The 20,074-nt window shown below is 37.4% G+C and overlaps 2 protein-coding genes and 1 long non-coding RNA gene across 3 annotated transcripts in view; 1 reads left to right on the forward strand and 2 right to left on the reverse strand.

Annotated features, from left to right (window-relative positions):
* LOC134740517 (uncharacterized) overlaps nt 1–20,074 on the reverse strand; it is a 96,743-nt gene that overhangs the window by 58,521 nt on the left and 18,148 nt on the right. The window lies entirely within an intron of this gene.
* On the reverse strand, nt 263–17,901 carry LOC134740495 (sodium/potassium-transporting ATPase subunit beta-2-like). The gene is made up of 7 exons (XM_063672994.1): nt 17,665–17,901; nt 15,820–15,932; nt 14,102–14,246; nt 13,315–13,498; nt 8,906–9,011; nt 6,191–6,359; nt 263–3,192 (listed from the first exon to the last, which is right to left on the reverse strand). Exons 1-7 carry the CDS (start codon nt 17,813–17,815, stop codon nt 3,089–3,091), a joined length of 972 nt encoding a protein of 323 aa, XP_063529064.1. The 5' UTR covers nt 17,816–17,901; the 3' UTR covers nt 263–3,088.
* Nucleotides 18,222–19,777, forward strand: LOC134741121 (ER membrane protein complex subunit 5). The gene is made up of 3 exons (XM_063673891.1): nt 18,222–18,398; nt 18,472–18,524; nt 19,509–19,777. The coding sequence occupies exons 1-3, from the start codon at nt 18,320–18,322 to the stop codon at nt 19,728–19,730; spliced, it is 354 nt and encodes a 117-aa protein (XP_063529961.1). The 5' UTR covers nt 18,222–18,319; the 3' UTR covers nt 19,731–19,777.

A 20,074-nucleotide genomic window follows, 5' to 3' on the forward strand; every position in this document is an offset into this window, starting at 1 on the left:
TGTACTGTATTTGGAGTGTTTTTGTGTCTTTTTTTCTGGTAGATTTTTATCATTTCCAAAAATATCTAGACTACAAATTCAAATATCGGATTTTGGCATCAAGTAATTTTAAGTCCCAAATAATACAACAACCACATTTGAGACATAGGTATCAATAATATACGTACATTATTGACGAATATTTAAAACGCAAATTCTATTCACCAATCATTGGCATTAAAACAAGGAAAATGATAACAGCAATAGGTTTGATATTTTTATTTTATAAAAACTCTAAGGCACACATTACATTTGTCATGATCATAAGATACAAAAAATATAAAAAATACATTTAATTACAATGGACGGACGACAAGTTACGCATAAGGTGGCATAAGTCACATTTTCGTCTTAAAAAACATTTGAGATTATGTAAAAAAATATTATAAATAATGTAACATTTGAGATTATGTAAATATATAAATTCTTAATAAAACAATAATTTCAAAAAATAGTAATAGTAATTATTTCAAATAATAAAATTAATTGAATAAATGGAGTGTTAAATTACATGTTCAGTTAAAATAGAAATAATCGAAAATATTATATATTTTATTTCACTGGAATTGGTACCATTTTATTCTTATAAGTATTAAAACCGTGATCACTACATAGTATAAAACAAAATCGCTTCCTGCTGCCTGTCTGTCCTTATGTAAGCTTAGATCTTTAAAACTACGCAACGGATTTTGATACGGTTTTTTTTAATATATGAGTGATTTAAGAGGAAGGTTTATATGTATAACACATCAGCATTGCACCCGTGCGAAGCCGGGGCGGGTCGCTAGTATTTTATAAAACAGTATCAAGCAAAAAATATAATAAGGGCAAACAGTACTGATAAAATATAGTTTAAGGAAAAAAATCCTATAAGTACTTACATGTTTGAGTAACATGAATTCGACTATTTACTAGGATACTAAAAATATTTACTTCATAAATGGATAATTTTGGTTTACTTTCAATATTAACGTAATAAAACCTGTCTGGGTATAAAATATGTAAAAAATATATTTTGTAAACTAAATTCAAAAAGTGGTAAGTGAAGACAGATTAAAAATAAGAATTGTAAAATTCTTATTGTCAGTCTTTTATCTAAAATATTATATGGTTATTTTATAGAGAATTATATTACAAAATTTAAAAAAATGCAAAAAAAATCATAAAACTTTACGGGCCTGATTTAGTTAAATTATGTTTTATCCCTTTCTTACAAATACATAAGACAAAATGGCAGATAAAGACAAACGATTCATAGCTAATTCAGGCCGGTAACGCGTTTATGAATAATGCCATAAGAATACATCACACAAATAAACACAAAACTTTAAAACTGAAAACAGATCTTTAGTTTAGTCTCGACATAAAAAGCTTATTATTTACTTATAAGAACATATATTAGACCCATTTTATGAAAGTATTACAGCTAATAGCAGATACCACTAAATCAAAATAACTGTTACGGCAGAATGTGAGTTAAAAAAACATTTTATTATTATTATTAATAGCATAGAACACCACTGTCACATGTATAATTGTTATTTAAAATATTTATAGTAATAAAACAAATTCTTGTTGTAAACAGTTTCTTTTTATAAATGCGTTATTAAACAGAAAAAAAAAATCGTACATTAAATAAACGCTAATATACTAAATTTATTAAAATATCAAAAGCTAGTTCAATATAAAAATCTAGAAAGGCAAAGATTAATTTTTTAAGGCTACTTTCTACGGTGGGTCTACTCCTATTACATAATATTAGAGTTTATTATAAAAATACACAATTCATTTAAATTAAATCTGACAATAGTGCTTATGACAAGTGACAATCTGACACTTCAGCTTACATAGTATTAATATCATACAATAGCAAAAACCATGGACGGAGTTTTAAGTAAGTGTATAAAAATGTCTAAATAAGCATTATTGCTATGGAAATGTATATGTATAAATGCTAGCTGAGATATGATGAGATTCATTAAATATTTCTTAAGTCTTTTGTGTCGGTCTACTGGAAAGACCATTAGGTCTACTGAGCAGACCGGTCTTTTCTTTCTAAAATATTAACTTTACTGGTAGTATACAAGTTTTCCAAATATTGTACAAATTGTACAATGTATAAACTATGGTCTTTTCAGTTACCGTATACCGTTTTAAAGTACATAACTTAGTAATTCATTTGAAGGAGGTATTTTATAGATCTTCTAAAAGCAAACTTGGTCTTTTGTTAATACTGTGTCAGTATCATGATTTCCCTAAATCAAATCAAATTCATTTGCTATTTTCTTACTTGTATCGTACGAATTATCTCAAATAATTTTTTCGCCCAAACCCTACGCCGTTAAACAAAAGGCATTGTTTCTTTTGTGCGCCGCGGTGGCTACCTCATTTCTCATCAGTGAAAAGAATCACGCCTCTTTAAAAGGCAATTTTTAGCGTTCTACTTTTATGGTTCAAATTCAGATAACAGCATTCAGAGATAGCAAAAAGCTGTTACTTAAATTTGAGCCCTATGTGTAGCACGCTAAAATTGCCTTTAAAACGGGCGTGATCCTTTTCACTAATGAGAAATGAGGTAGCCACCGCAATGCACAAAAGAAACAATGCCTTTTGTCTAACGGTGTAGGGTTTTGGCGAAAAAATCATTTGAGATAATTCGTAATAGTAGTTGGTATAGTCTTTCGATGTGTAGCTGGCCCCGAACGGCTAATCCTTTATCTATTGTTAAGTAAAACCGCACGTGCCAATACCTGCAAAAAAGGGTCGTGTAATCCTAATTGGCACCTGAGCGCGGGCTAGTCCAACGCTCAAAAAACCAGTGTAGGTGCGCTCTCCGATAACGCGCCTTTGTTACGCATCTCTATGACACATGTTAGACTGGTTTTGTAGCGTTCGTTATCTTATTCCAATTTCCATAGAGTCGTAATTCAATAACCGGTTAAAGCGACTCATCCTTTGTTTTATGCAGGTAGTAGCACGTGCGGTTTTACTTAACAATAGACAAAGGATAAGCCGTTCGGGCCAGCTACAAATCGGACGACTATATTGTCTACTCGATCATAATTTCAAAATGGACGATCCCTTGTCTCTCCTTTCGGTTATAAATGATGTTCTTCGCCCACGCTCGGCACTCGATGTTGATTACTATGCCAGCTGAAAATAAAAATAAAATGTAACAATTCGAAATAAAATTATAGAATAGAATAGAATAGAATTGAAAAAAATTCATTTATTCATGATAAACTACATTTCATACAAATGTATTACAAGGAAAAAGTATATTTAAAACTTGACTACTATAATTTGACTACTCCAATTTGTCAAAGCAGCGTCAAATAGCAATACCGTGTTCCGATATATATGGCAACTTTAGTCCTCACTATTTATTTGATGCCGACTGTCTAACCTATCTGTCATTGCATAGTAGTAAAAAAAACCGGCCAAGTGCGAGTCGGACTCGCGCACGAAGGGTTCCGTACCATTACGCAAAAACGACAAAAAAATCACGTTTGTTGTATGGCAGCCCCACTTTAATATTCTGTTTTTAGTATTTGTTGTTATAGCGGCAACAGAAATACATCTGTGAAAATTTCAACTATCTAGCTATCACGGTTCATGAGATACAGCCTGGTGACAGACGGACAGACAGCGGAGTCTTAGTAATAGGGTCCCGTTTTTACCCTTAGGGTACGGAACCCTAAAAAACACTCTTTTGGGTTCCGTAACCAAAGGGAACAGGACCCTATTACTAAGACTCCACTGTCCTTCTGTCGGTCAGTCGGTGTCTGTCTGTCCGTCTGCCTCTCACCAGGCTGTATCTTTAAATTGAAATCTTATGAACCGTGATAGCTAGACAGTTGAAATTTTCACAGATGATGTCTGTTGCCGCTATAACAACAAATACTAAAAACAGAATAAAATAAATATTTAAGTGGAGCTTCCATACAACAAACGTGTTTTTTTTGCGGTTTTTTGCGTAATGGTACAGAACCCTTCGTGTGCGAGTCCGACTCGCACTTGGCCGGGTTTTTTTAAGTGTACGGGAGGTATAGTCAAACATTTGATTTTTGTGCCACTTCATACCTTGTCACTCTTGTCAGTGACAATCACTATGAAAACTGCGAGGGGTAAAAAGTAGCAAAAAATATTCTTTGACTGTACCCATGCCAAATTACAGCTTTCTAGTATTAATGATTCTGATCTAAACAGGACGGACCGACTACAAACTAGACTACGGAACCCTAAAATCAGATTAATCATTTTTCTCGATCTGAATAAACATACTTGGAGGATATAACCAAACGGAGACGCCATGTCTGTAATTTTCTGTACAAAACAGTCTGCCGATTATTGCGGGGGAGGGGCACGTCAAATGTATACGTAACGTAAAAATATCCACGTCAGATAAACGTCAGTCCATACATTGTGTATGACCATTGGCCGCCTATTTTCGACAGAGGGGAACACCTGTTAATGGCTACTCCGTTTGGTTATATCCTCTAAGTAAACATATGTTACACGATAAGGCGAGTACGTGTGAATAATTTCTACTTCAATGTCAAATAATACTAGCAAAGATAGATATAACTCCGTAATAGATGGATACAGTCTAAGAAAAAAACGTGCCTCGAAAATCACGAAAATTTGATTCTCGATCAGATGGCGCCACTAGTTTTGGCCTACACTCGTATAGAGGGCGTTGACTGTTTCGTTTGTTATTTATAATTTTAACGCATACCAGTGAAAGAACATGGGTCAAAATTATATAAAAATAATTAATGCAAATAAAAAAATCATTTATCCATATTTAAATACATTTTATCGTATTTTTATAAATATTTATTTTTAGTTTTAAAGTGTGTCGACAGATGGCAGTGAATTTACTGGGGTTACAAAATTTACTATGACAGTACCGCTCTAGTATAAGTTACTCTATGATACTAGTAACTATTATGTATTTTAGTCTCGGTTTGTAGATAATGTTTTCAGTAATGGGGTAGTTTACTAACCAGTCAAATCAGATACGTACTTCTTAAGATATTGCCACTGTGCCAACACGATTTGTTAGTGAATCCACCTCATTTTAATGAGTTTATTTATTCAAAGTCAAAATATTCTTTATTCAAATAGGCCTAGCAACAAGCACTTTTAAATTCTCAAGTTTTACAAATATTACTTTCATCTAAGTATCAGAGCAATTTATTGATTACTTTCATCTAAATATCAGAGCAATTTATTGATGCAGTTATTAACATTGAATTATTATATAGATATGTCAAACTTAATAATAAGAATTTTACAAAAGGTTCGTCAAACACCGAAATTGTATAAAAAAATACTAGTCTAGAAACTTTCTAGAATATCTAAATGTCAAAAAATACGGATTACCCAATATAGGTATTCATTGATTTATCAATTTCATCATTATTTTATCTAAGTTATTAAACGCGCAAAGATATTTCTGTAAGCTTCATTCCATGACCGTTGTGACACAATTAGATTTACCTTAATTTTTGAATTGGTTTTAAGTACAACATTACTTCTAGGTCTGTAGATACAGAGCGACTGGATTAAGATAGCCCTCAGCGTACTCATGCGGGTAGAAGTAACTGTGGAAGCAGCGGTGAGGTAAATGCTTGTCGGGGCCAATGTTTTCCCGGTTAGCCTTGACAGGAAATCTATGTGGTCTTACAAATGAATTACTTATTAACTACTTAAATACCAACTTACATCACATCGTTTCATTTCTAATGGTGGTTTTCTTGTGGTCTTACAAGATTATCTCCATAACAATTTTTTTTATAGTTGGTCAAGCAAATCTTGTCAGTAGAAAAAGGCGGCAAATTTAAAACATGTAGGCGCGAAGGGTTATCGTCCCATAGAAAATTGGAATTTTGCGCCGTTTTCTACTGACTTTGATTGATTTGCTTGACCAACTATAGTTTTGCAAGTTGTGTCGCGTTTAGAGCCCCATACTATAATGCCGTAACGCAGAACTGAGTCGACGTAACTATGATATGCGTTCAAACTAAGATTCCGTCAATCTGTAGTCAATCTACCGTCGCGGGGTGAGGTTATTTCTTTCTGGGCGGGATGCGGGACCATTTTATATGAAAGAAGTTATTACAATATCGAAGAAGTTATTACGTACTTCTAGGTCTCTTTAGATGCAGCGCGACCAGCGGACTGAGGTAGCCCTCGGCGTGCTCGTACGGGTAGTAGTAGCCGGGGAAGCCGCGGTGCGGGAGGTACTGCACGGGGCCGATGTTCTCGCGGTCGGCCGGCGTCTCGCCCGTGCACGATATCCAGATCATGTTTGTCTGGAAATAACCGACGTTTTGTTAAATATCTGAATTACCAAAGATAAATATAACTCCGTAATAGATGGATACAGTCTAAGGAAAAAACGTGCCTCGAAAATCACGAAAATTTGATTCTCGATCAGATGGCGCCACTAGTTTTGGCTTACACTCGTATAGAGGGCGTTGACTGTTTCGTTTGTTATTTATAATTTTAACGCATACCAGTGAAAGAACATGGGTCAAAATCATATAAAAATAATTAATGCAAATAAAAAAAATCATTTATACATATTTAAATACATTTTATCGTATTTTTATAAATATTTATTTTTAGTTTTAAAGTGTGTCGACAGATGGCAGTGAATTTACTGGGGTTACAAAATTTACTATGACAGTACCGCTCTAGTATAAGTTACTCTATGGAATTACCAAACTGTAAAGAAGAAACAAACAAACCCAAACTCAATAAACTTGTGGGTTCTTATCTACACTCGGCGTCACGGAAATCGCACACCCACCGATTTTTGTTTCAAGCGAACACAGCTCTTATCATATGTATATACCCCTATCAATATTAATATCATTAAAAAGTACAATTAATAAGCTTTAAAGCATGAATAAAGCATTTTTGGAATAAATAATAATAATCACGAAATTATGGCGTTCTGAAAGAACACCTAGAATACGCGTTGTAAGGGTCGGTATTTGCGTTAACTTGGATAGGAATAAAAGGGGGGGGGGTAAAAGTGAGATATGGGTCATTCGGCATCCAGGGTTCACAGACGTCACACCGGAACAGCTGGAGACCCCAAGAAAATTGATACCACGGAAGCAGCATCAGCTCAAGCAGTAGCCCTGGTGGAATCAGGAATGACGCAGTCTGCGGTTGCTCGGCAGCTCAACATAAGCCGTTTCCGAGTTCTTCGAGCAGTTCATCGATTCCGAAGGACTGGAAACTTCACCAGGAAGCCTGGATCCGGAGGAAAACGCTGCACTTCCGAGAGAGACGACCGCTTTATTGTGTCGACGTCTTTACGGGACCGTTTCTCCAATGCTGTCCAGCTGCAGCAGCAGCTACGAGCAGTTCGGAGGACGGTGGTGAGCGTCTCTACAGTAAGGAGAAGGTTGCGGGAGAAGAAGATCATGCCCCATAGAGCGGCTACGGGTCCCAAATTGACGGCAGAGCATCGGCGAATCAGACGTGAGTTTGCTCGCGAACACAAGGATTGGACGGTCGACCAATGGAAGGCTGTTCTCTTCTCCGATGAGACCAGGGTGTGTCTTTTCAGCAACGATAGGCGCAGAAGAGTGTACAGGAGGCAAGGGGAACGTTATTCACAGGCCTGTCTTGAAGAAACCGTCGGATACGGAGCAGGATCCTGCATGTTCTGGGGTCGCATTTCCCTCGCCGGCGAAACCGAGCTCGTTTGTGTTTCCCTCACTGGTGGTGGTCGAGGCCAGGGATCCATGACTGCTCATCGGTACATCACAGAGATCCTGGAGGACCATGTGGTTCCATACACCGAATTTGTCGGTTCTGGATTCACATTCATGCAGGATAACGCCCGCTCCCACACAGCGTTGATTGTACGGGACTACCTTGATCAGGTTGGGATCACAGCTATGCAGTGGCCAGCAAGGAGTCCGGACCTGAATCCCATAGAACACCTTTGGGATCGGCTAAAACGGAAGGTGCGGTCACGTGATCCTGCACCTGCGACCCTGGAACAGCTTCGAGATGCCGTCATTGAGGAGTGGGATGCTATTCCTCAAGAGCACATCGTGACTCTCGTGAGGTCCATGAAGGCTCGCATGGAGGCAGTAATTAAGGCCAAAGGAGGCAACACTAGGTTTTAAAGTTTAGTTTTAGGCATTTGTATTCCAATATCTGTTGATTTTATTGTGTTTTAATTTGTTGATTTTTTGCATGAATATACGATTTTTATTTCTTATTGAAAAAATGCCTTTTTTTTTACTCTTTAGTAACTTTTGCATTGTTTTTAAATGAAGGGTTAAATTATCTTTAAAATGAACCCACACACTCATACTTTACCTTCAACAACATACGGTTTATAACGGCTTGAAACAAAAATCCGTGGGTGTGCGATTTCCGTGACGCCGAGTGTATATGATTATTAAATCAAACGCGAACTCCACGTATAAAACTATAATCTTAATTTCTACAAAGCGCTATGAATTTATAGGATAGCGAACAAGCGATAGGTTGCGATAGCGAAAGCGCGAGCGGCGCGGCAGAGCGGCACAGGCTCGGCGTCGAAGGCGCTCGGATGCGCTCTGAGGTGAGGCTCCGCGTCGCGATGTGGGAGCCGGTCCGCGGTGGTTCCCTCCCCCTCCTGGACCTGGACTGGACGAGTTCACGAGTAGTGATGTGCGCATGCAGTCTGAGTGATGCGCCACAAACTTTTGAGAAGAGGCAATCGCAGTTGAAATCACCAGTTTTAGGAATCTCAAAGAGCCGCAAATGTTGTTTCCAGTGGTCTAAGAACTCTAAATGTAATTTTTGGTCCCTTAAAGAGCCACAATCGTACGTTATGGGTACATACATGGTTTTTAGCACTGGATAGGTCCTTGATATGCTGCTGCAGATCTTCGGGCATGTCAGCAGGCAATTCGTGTGGTTCGTAGAAATCTGGTTTCCATCCGTATATTCTGGAATAGTGTACAAGAATGAGCTGCCATTGCCAAAATTAAGAAAAAAACCGGCCAAGTGTGAGTCGGATTCGCGGACCGATGGTTCCGCACTTTTTAGTATTTGTTGTTATAGCGGCAACAGAAATACATCATCTGTGAAAATTTCAACTGTCTAGCTATCACGCTTCGTGAGATACAGCCTGGTGACAGACAGACGGTCAGACGGACAGACAGCAGAGTCTTAGTAATAGGGTCCCGTTTTTACCCTTTGGGTACGGAACCCTAAAAACGGACTTATAGGTTCGTCATGTCTTTCTGTCTATCCGTATGTCACAGCCATTTTACTCGGGAACTGTAAAATATATTTAATGAAATTTGGTACACTTACTTGTAAAAAAAAATTTAGGCAAAAGTGGCTTGGACACACTGGCAGTAATGGCACAAGAGTAAATAATAGTACTACCGTACAGAAATGACACTTCCTACAATACCGAAGTTTGACAGCGATTCAGGGACCAATTATGTTGTCCCTTTCTAATGTTGCTATTTAGGGTTGTCAACATTCAAGTCATAACCTTATCTGTGGTCGTGCACGCAAAGGGACGTCAAGTTGTGCCAACCCTAATAATTGCCCGTAGCAATGCTGAGCCGAACGGAGCCGAGAATGCCCGAAATAATCAGTGTCGCCCCACTGAAACTGGCGTGGGGACCCAATCAGAGGGGACTCCTGCAAAATCGCAGTTTTTATTTCGAATTTTTAAACGTTTTAATGAAAAGCAAATGCAATCTGGTTACCCCTCTCAACCCCCTAAACTTCCCCCTAAAATAAGAAATAAGCGATTTTGAATTATTTACAATATTAGTGGTGGTAATTGCTATAACTGTTTCAAATTTTAGGTATCTACGTCAAACGGTCTCTGAGAAAAACGCATTTAACTGATTTGCAAGACCGAAGTGATCCCAAAGTGTTCCGTTTGTCAAAACAAAGTTTTGCACGGAACACTAAAAATCATATAGAAACTAGACTATATTTTCGAGGGCACACTGCAAGAAAAACCTTAAAAGGTTAAAGTTGACTCGATAGAAAAAAATCACGAAAACATGTCTAATTTTCATTTACTTTCAATTTTATATCATTACCCAGCATTCCATAGCAGTATAATTTTAGTATAAAATAGCTAGTGATATAGCCGAGGGATTTGTGCAACGAAATTTTTATCAGAAGTATAACAAAGATTTGCGGGCTTGCGACTGGCCTGCGGTTTTAGGCTCAGGTGACGTCGAAGAGGCGGTCAAATGTTTTTACAAAATTATATATGGTTTGCGAGATAAGTACGTGCCTCAAAAAAATGGTAATAATACTAACTATCCACATTGGTTTAGTCGCGGGCTTATACGGGCAATAAAGGAGAAGTACAAGTATTTTAAGAAGTTCAAGACATACAACAACCTCTCAGACAAGTACACCTTTGAATTACTTAGAGATAGGGTCAAGTTACTTGAACAAGAGTGCTATTCCAAATACATAAGCCAAGTTGAAGACTCGCTAAAAACGAATCCACGTTATTTCTGGTCTTTTTTGAAAAACAATAATAAGGGTTCTTCTTTTCCTGCTTCAATGTCTTACTCTGGCTTTACCTCGGACACTGGTGTTGGCATCAGCAACTTATTTAGCGATTACTTTCACTCTACTTTCTTAACTAATAATGCTTCACCTGGTTCTTACCCGCTAGATGAGCCTGCAACTTCTGTCATTGCTGATATTGCATCCATCGAAGTCCAGCCTGACCAAATTATGAAACTTCTTAAAAGTCTCGACCTTAGTAAGTCTGCCGGGCCTGATCATCTTCCAGCTGTTTTCCTTGTCAATTGCTCTGAAAGCATCTCGCTACCACTAGCTATACTTTTTAATAGATCACTTTCAGAGGGAGTCATGCCACGATTATGGAAATCTGCATTTGTTACACCCATTCATAAAAAAGGAAACAGGACTAATGTTGGGAATTACCGCCCGATATCTAAGTTGTGTCTTGTATCCAAATTACTCGAGCGCGTGGTTTACAACCAGGTGTATGCCTCTCTTAAACATGTATTCTGTCCCTATCAGCATGGTTTTCTTAAACAAAGATCTACGGATTCCAACCTTGTCTTATTTAATGATTACCTGTCACGTAGCTTAGATAATGGAGATCAAGTCGATGCTGTGTACACTGATTACAGCAAGGCGTTCGATCGCATCGACCATAATTTGCTTTTACAAAAACTTCTATCAGTAGGTATAAGGGGAGACCTCTTTCGATGGTTCTCCTCCTATGTATTGAACAGGTCTCAAGCGGTTGTTCTGAACGGATTCTCATCATCATGGGTGGAAATCCCTTCAGGAGTGCCCCAAGGATCTCTTCTTGGACCACTATTATTCACCATTTTTATACATGATATTTCCCAATGCTTTATACACTCAAATATTCTTTTATTTGCCGACGATATGAAAGTCTTCCGGATAGTCAATAACGCTCTTGACGCTACTTACCTTCAAGAAGATCTTCTTAGACTAGATCAATATTGCGCTGTCAATAAACTAGATATAAATGTGTCCAAATGTTTTGCCATCTCCTTTACTCGAAAGCGCAATTTCTTTAATTATAACTATATGTTAAAAAATGAGATTATTTCCAAGTGTAGTGAGATAAGGGACTTGGGTGTCTTAATGGACAATAAGTTGATTTTTGATCGGCACGTGGACTCAATAGTCAATAAAGCTTTTAAGGCACTTGGTTTTATCACAAGATCGTGCAAGAACTTTAATAAGTTAAAATCAATTAAAATTGTCTATTGCGCATTTGTAAGAAGCCATCTCGAATACGCCTCTCAGGTTTGGAACCCTTGTTATGACACCTATATTTCTAAAATAGAAAGAGTTCAAAAAAAGTTTATTCGTTCTCTGAGATTTAAATTCAAAATTCCAAAACAAAGTTATAAACAGCATTGTGCAAAACTTCATCTGCTACCTCTCTACATCCGGCGTAATATATCCGACGTAATATATATTATGAAAATTGCTCAGAACCATGTAGACTGTCCTGATCTACTAGCCAACTTGAATTTCACAGTCCCCCCACGCATATCCTCTCGCACCAAAAAAACCTTCCATATTCCCTCCGTTCATACTAATTACAGGAAAAACTCCTTCCTTCTAAGAGCTGGTAAGTCTTTCAATCAGCTTTGTAAACATCATGATCTCATCGATCTGTTCTGCGATAGCTTTAGTTCGATACGTAAGCTAATGACTCAGGACTTTTCCCACTGTTAAGTGTTAACAGTAGAAAAAGTGTTAACTCAACATTGTATCTCTATCCTGTTCTTTTTTCTCTCTTTTGTTCTTCTTGTTAACTGTTTAAACCAATTTTCCCTCTCTAGTAAGATAAGTAAAGTATATTTATAAGTTAGTAAGTATTATTAGTTGTAATTTCGCACACCATGCACTTTACGTAGTTTCTATCTGTGGAAACTTGTAATTGGCTCACTGCTTCTATGTTATTACCTAACGTGTTACTTCAGCTGTAAGTTTTCCTAATAAATAAAATAAAAATAAAAAAATAATTTCAGAGTTATTGAGAAAAACGTTAAAATCCGCGCGATCGTTAAATCTTCCGTCGCAAGTTTCGCACGGCGCGCCGTATTTTTTATTCCTTTCTAATTTGCTGGGTTTACGCGCCCTCTTAAATTAGGCCTGTGCACAGCAGTTGAACGTATAGACCTAGATGTCCTAGTCCTAGGTTACTCTACCGATCTTCTATAAGCATGTGCTCAAACGCAAGAGTTAGTAGCGACGGAAGAGCTTGCAGACTGTTTATCCCACATCAACCTTAAGGCGGTTCCCTGAGCCAGAAGGCGAAAAATCTCCTTATATGATCCTGTTTTCCTAAGAGGCGTTGATATTCGTAGACGTGGAAAAAAGATATGTAGTTCTTGACTATATTATCTTTAATATCATAGCTTCCGATACACGAATTATGACACTTCGCTCGATACAATTAATTCCCAAAGTAACCTCTAACTCGGACTTTTAATCCAACTTTACTCGGTTATTTATTATGTGATACTATAAATAAAAAAAGAAGAAAAAACAATCTTAACTTAAATAATAATTTCATAGCTTTCGAATTTCGATATTGTAGGGTAACGATTTTAAAGAAATAAAAATCAACAAAATTCGATCAAAATTGACACTTGGCGCGCATGATCTTTCCCGTTCTTTCTTGCGAAATGTGACAGAGACAGCGGCAAACCGATGGAACGGCCTTAAGGATTTAAAACATACCTGTTAAGCTTCAAGAAGATGCAAGGCGAACTCTTGTGAAAGGAGAAGTGGTTTTCCTCGGTACAGGGCTCGTATCCGCTGCGTATGTCGACGTCGCAGAACTTGCCGGGCGGCGGCGATCTGTTCCAGTCGCAGTCCACGATGTTCTGTCCGGCGCCGGCTGTTTGGCCCTTCTGCTTGTAGACTGTAAAATAGAGAAAATATCAAGGTGAAATCATTTAGATTATAAATTGTATGGAGATGACACCTGCCACCGCTCATAACTTTTTAGGCACTCGTAATTTTTTCCATACAATTGTATACAAAATCGACTTTCAGAATTATACCGGTAAGTCGCAGTCGAGTAACAGTTTTTTGGGGAGTTTACTTTTTTAATTTAACAGACATATCGAACTTCAAAATGATGTGCAGCTGCAGAATATTCGTGTACATTGCCTATTTACCAAATGGCAAGCGCAAAAAAAATCCATAAATCGTTTTCCAGTACAAAATCGTTTTATTTTGTATGAACTAGTACATAAGGTTTTTTTAAATCGTTGCATAAAGTAAACTGGAAATTTTAAAGGATGTCTTTGGCAACAATTTGAGGCTCAATAGATTGTCCCTATAATATTTATTTATTATTTACCTAAATAAAAATTCAATCCAATATGTAAGAGAGTTGTATGGTGAAAATTGCGGGTGCCTAAATACTTTTGAGCTACCTAGCATCGGGCTTTAGGAAGGGCGTCAAACTTCTCCTCATTACCCCATTTTAATTTCTCACCGTAAATACCTATCGTATTACCTGATAGGAATTTTTTGAGCGCGTCCTCCCAGTATTTGTAGCTGTCGTAGCCGGTGCCCTTATACCAGATGAGGGTGCTCCGAACGTCCGGGGGGAGGGGCCGAAAACCGAGCCCGGGGCTGGTGCCGATTATGCTGTATTCTTGCTGCAATGAAACCATTTCAGTTTGGTTACATAATAAATAATAGTACTAGGTACAGAAGGTTCACAAGCATGAGCAGGCGCCCGTTTCGTAAACAGTGCGCGGCAACCACTACTGCTAGACACTAAAACTGGTGTGGGCCGCATGTACTTGTAGCGACGCGACGAAATCGCGGAGTGAGTCACGCCTGGTTTGGTTACAACTGGCACAGACAACCTCAACTACTAGACGAAGCACTGAACCTACCTCTAGCGGCCCACCAAACAAGGAAAATAGGCAATCGAATTTGAACCAATGGTATTACAAAATAGAGTTGAATTTGTTGAAACAAAACAAAAGCCACTGTTCCATTTCATAGATTTAATTTTGCAAAACTTATTTACACGAGAATCAACCTAGTTTTATGTAGTTATAGTTAATTATCGGTGGCTGTGAACTTATAGTAGTAGTTAGCGAATTATGATCGTCAGCTGACGATATGCGACAAGTCGCGAGGCAAACGAGGCGAATGTGTTATGTGTATGGAGATACAATTGTGGGCACAACTGAAATAAGCGGAGCGCTTATGTGTGCAGGTGACCCCGATTGTCTTAGCCTCTTGGGGTTCAATGTTCTAATACTAGTACAAATTACTAGGGATGTACCGATTAGTCGGGAAAGCCGACTGTCCGACCTCATTTATCTAAAATACCTAATGTAGCTCTTACCTTATATTATATTAAGTATAAGCTTAAGATTTAAGATCATTTAAGATAATTATGGTAAACTGTAATTAATGAAAAGCGGAGCCTTCTGGCACAAGTATCTGTTTACTTACCAATAAATCATTTTTCATTTTCGTTTGTCGGCGACTAGTCGGCAAAAATGGCCGATTAGTCGGCACTTTATAAGTGACAGAAAAACAGAGCAAAAAGAAAGAAATAGCAAATATTTACCATAAACTTTTCACCTATTTTACCCCAAGTCCTATTTAAAGTGCTTACAAAAACTTTTCTTCGATATATTGACCGTGTGGTCGCTTTCTTATGTAAGATTGTTTAATTTATCTTATTACTTACTATAATATGATGAAAGCGCGACGAAAGGGTTTTTTTTTAAGTGCATCTAAACCTAACTTAGACGAAACTAATGATCTTTTCCACGGCTGGAAAAGACGCTCCCTATCTCGCAGACCCAACGAAAAAACCAAAGGGATTCCATCTACCTCGTAAGATCTGGTGTCTGAATAGGTTGAGAACAGGCCGCTGTAATTATTCTCAACATAAGTGGGGTTGGAAGGAGTCTCCCCTCTGCGAGTGCGGCAAAGAAGACCAAACCACTGAGCACATATTTCGGCCTGCCCGCTTCACTCCTATCCTGGCCCAGCTGAGGACCTGGATGCCCTGACACCCGACGTGGTTACCTGGCTTAACAACCTCAAAGCTGTACTCTGATTGCCTAAACATGCATGCCATACGATTAAATAAATAATGATCTTTTCGACTAGTCGGCCGACTGATCGGCAATCCGAGCGTCGATTAGTTGGCTAGTCGGCCAAATCAATAGTCGGTACATCACTATTTAATTACTAGTGTACCTGCAACCGCGGTACTCGAGGGTTGATGAACTGCTGCAGGAAGGTAGTCATGCAGATGGCGAATAACAGCACCAGGGACGAGTAGAAGATCAAATAGAACAGCAGGAGTTTACCTGGGGACAATATTGTTTATTTTATAGGAAAATGAATATAGGTAATAAAAAATGAATAGGAACAAAAAATAATAATTGAAGCTTGAAACTTGATGTTTACTTTAGTCTCTGACATTCATAGACAAGTATAAGTTAGGTCTTCTAGACAAATTTTTAAATACACTGATGATATCTTAATTTAACTTAAACTATTGTGAGACATATTTCAAAATATTTAGATCAGTACGGTTTCACTCACTATTATTTTTAGTCACTTTTGGCGACATGTTTCAGACTAAAAATAATAGTGAGTGAAACCGTACTGATCTAAATATTTTATATCTTAATTTATTTATCTTTATTTAATTTATTTATGATGGCTTAATTTTTTATATGAGAAATTGCTGTAATCTGAATAATATTTTCATTCACACATAACACACATTCCGTATCTGAAATTGCATTAAACTAATCACAAGTAGATATATAATTTTTAAGTTACAATCTCTTAACTATTGTTATAAGACGTAATTTAAAATAATGATTACATTAATACTAATATCTAGCATAATTTAGATTTAAGACTATTGCTGTGCCCTACCAGGGTCCATGTGAAACCTACCATGTACTATGTATGAACCACCAAATGTAAACCATGGATGCAATAAATATTTTTTTTTTTATTAGCCTAATTTAGTGTCCCACTGCTGGGCAAAGGCCTCCCCTCGTTTCTTCCACTTGACCCTGTCGTTTGTAGTTTCCCACCAGTTGGGATAAAATGTGCCCAAGTCGTCCCGCCATCTCCTTTTCGGCCTACCTGCACCCCAGCCAGCACCAGGTATGGCGTTCAGTGGGTCCCACTCGGTAACCATTTTGGCCCACCTTTCAGGTTGCATGCGGCAGACATGCCCAGCCCAGTCCCACTTAAGCTTAGCTTATTATAAATTATGAAAAATCCATGTCTGGTACAATGTTTACATAAGAACCCCTCCATTTGAACCACTCTGACCTTTGATTAAGCAGCTTATGAGGCTTCTTCTAATTGGATTCTTACACAAGTAAATCTTATTAATCCTATTTGTATTATCACGTTCATGTAAACCCAAGCATTGATAGCCCCGTGGAAAGGACTTCCAACCCCAAGGGATCAATGACCTTTTTTAGTATGATACACATATACAAGCTTCTCCATGATAGTAAACTGATGGGGATATAAAAAAAAACTTATTTCTTGGTAAAAAAAAAATGAATGGGGATATATGGTATAACCTTATATCACTACACCTTATAGAACAGTCCCCCGCTGCATCTGTTTGATTCATGATAAACTTGAAAACTTCTAAATGGATTTTTATGCGGTTTTCACCTATCAATAATGATTATTCTTGAGGAAGGTTCAGGTGTATAATTTGTTAAGGTTTTGTGTAACCCGTGCGAAGCCGGGGCGGATCGCTAGTAAATTCTAAAGTACTTGGTTTTTTTATCATAATGATAAGAAAGTAATTAATAATGAAAGGAGCAAAGAACGGTTATGAACTAATTGACAACCAAAGACGACCCATCTGGGTCATCGGCAATATTGTTTACGAACTGTGTAACCTGTCACTGTAAAGTTTTTGTAAAGGTAAGCCACACCCTCATTGTTTTTTAACTAATTGACCACTAAACATCGCATAAAGTGTACTCCCTACAACTACTACTAGTGTACTAACTAGAGTACTAAGTATGTTAAAGTACTAAAATCAAAACTTACCCCAACCCTTCAGCGATCTTCCCTTGGATGCATTTTTATCGAGAAAATGCGAATGCTTTCGTGAAAAGAAATCGCTGCCACTACGCACTCCCTGGAATCTGGAGGGTTTTCTTTCAATTTCAAATTCTTCTAGCTTTGGATTTCGAGGCATTGTTATTAACTTATTACACTATTTCATAAAAAGCCGGAATAAACAATGAAAATAATACGCCCAGCGGCGGCGTTGTCCCAACCGCTTTTCGTTTCGTGGACGTGAGTGACAGAACTAGTGATGTAGTAATGGACCAATGCGGGCAATGCGGTATAAGTTTTACCGATCTTTTAACCTAATCTAATTTAAATTAAGTAATCCTAATGTCTGAAAAATAAGACCCGTATTATATTCATTAAATATTGTAATTCAAATTTAAACAGACATTTTAAACCTAGGAAAACTCATGATCAAAGGATCATTATCATATTTTAATTAGTAACCAACCCAACGAAAACAGACTAACTGAAAAAACAACTGTCAAACCATATTGTCTATTAAATTATTAAACTTCAGGTTCAGTCAATAAATTGAAGGAACAGGAAGTCGATGAAGTGATTAACTGATGATATACTCATTTCTCACGAATTCTTACTAGATCTAATCAAAAAATCATTCACAAAAATGTCATCGTCCTTTAATAAGATGATTATCATCGTTGGATTCATATCTCTATTTCATTCAGCGTTTTCTGCCGCACAACGTAAGATATCACACTCAAGTTATTGTCATATTATATCCCTAAAAACCGCATACTCATTATTTGGATGTTTCAGATCGTTCTTACCTAAGAATCACTGCACAAGAGTTCACCGGGCTACCTTTGGACGTAAGTATTTCAGAATTTAAAATTTAATTTTATTTTATTTAATATTGTCTTCGGTTACCGCGATAGTTACTCATGAAATAAAACTATGAAAACGGATTATATCGCGTATATTGAATTTATAATACATCCCGACGTTTCGAACTCTTTACAGCGTTCGTGGTCAACGGGTGACACCCGTTATAAATAAATATATTATAAATTATATTATAAATTCAATATACGCGATATAATCCGTTTTCATAGTTTTATTTTATTTTATTTATTAAGTACATCCACATCGTATGTATTACATATGTTGCATTAAAATTGTGTCTAGGTACTTTACCTGATACAGTACGACAATTAAGGAGTACATAGCGTTGACTGTGTATAATAGGACTGGGAACGAGATCTTAAACTATACATTTAAAAAAAACATTAAATTGTGTACCTTATCCACTAGTTCCGCTACCTAAAGGTTGTTTAAAAATAAGACCTGTTGTGTTTTTTATTTGTGAACTATGTTTTTATTCCTGTTTGGTGAACAATAAAGACGTAAACTCTTACTATGCTAACTTTGCAGAAACTTGGCAGTAAGAATGCATTCTTCTGCTTCCTCGGTCCCTCATTGCTGAGGATCGCGACCATGTATGCTCCGTCTCCATAGTGTGCGGTCATAAGCCATATGAGTCACGCACTGCATGTTGCCGCCAACCACCCTCTTCACACCATCAGACCATCTCGTGGGTGCTTTTCCTCGCCCGTGCTTGCCATCCATTTGACCCAAGATAATCTGCCTTTCTAGGTCATGCTTCTTAGACCGCATGATATGTCCAAAAAAGCTGAGTGCGCGTTCTTGGCATATTGTCCCAAGAAAACCATCATGCAAAGAATGCATAGATATATACTTTAAGCTCGATACTTATACAACTAATACAATGGTCTCAAGTTCATGAAATTTTGTATTCTATTGTAATTAGTTTAATAACTTAAGATTTTTCACAGATTGTAGTTCAAGCAGTAACCAGCCTGTTCGCAGTAATGTGGGGAGTCCTGAATGTGGCTGGGAACCTCCGCGAAATCCATGCCGCAGCAGAGCTCAATACAATCAAATGGGACACCCAGCGCAACCTGCCCTCATTCTACATCTTTAACCACCGGGGCAAGGCTCTGTCTGCCGAGTATTTACCTCCTAGTAGCAAGGCAGAATTAGAACATTTAGAATAATGTAGGTTTATTATTTATTGTGATATTAAATTGGTTAATTTATGACACCTGTGTTCTGTGTTGTATCTCCTGTCCCACTATTGTTTATTTTCTAGTCTGACCACTTGGTAGGGTAATAAAATATTTAACACTAGCTTTTGCCTGCGACAAGTCGCTTGGAATTAGTAAGTAACCTTAATTTTTAAACAAATCTGCTTTAAATCCATCTTTTTTTCACCCCCAAATTGGTCCAATCTATAAATTTCCATAAAAGGGTGTAAACCCTTAAGGGACGATTTCGGGGATAAAAATTATCTATATTTATTTAAGGACATTAAATTATTTTCTATGAAAATGTCCTTGGC

Source organism: Cydia strobilella, chromosome 4 (genome assembly GCF_947568885.1).
Source record: "Cydia strobilella chromosome 4, ilCydStro3.1, whole genome shotgun sequence".
NCBI lineage: Eukaryota > Metazoa > Arthropoda > Insecta > Lepidoptera > Tortricidae > Cydia > Cydia strobilella.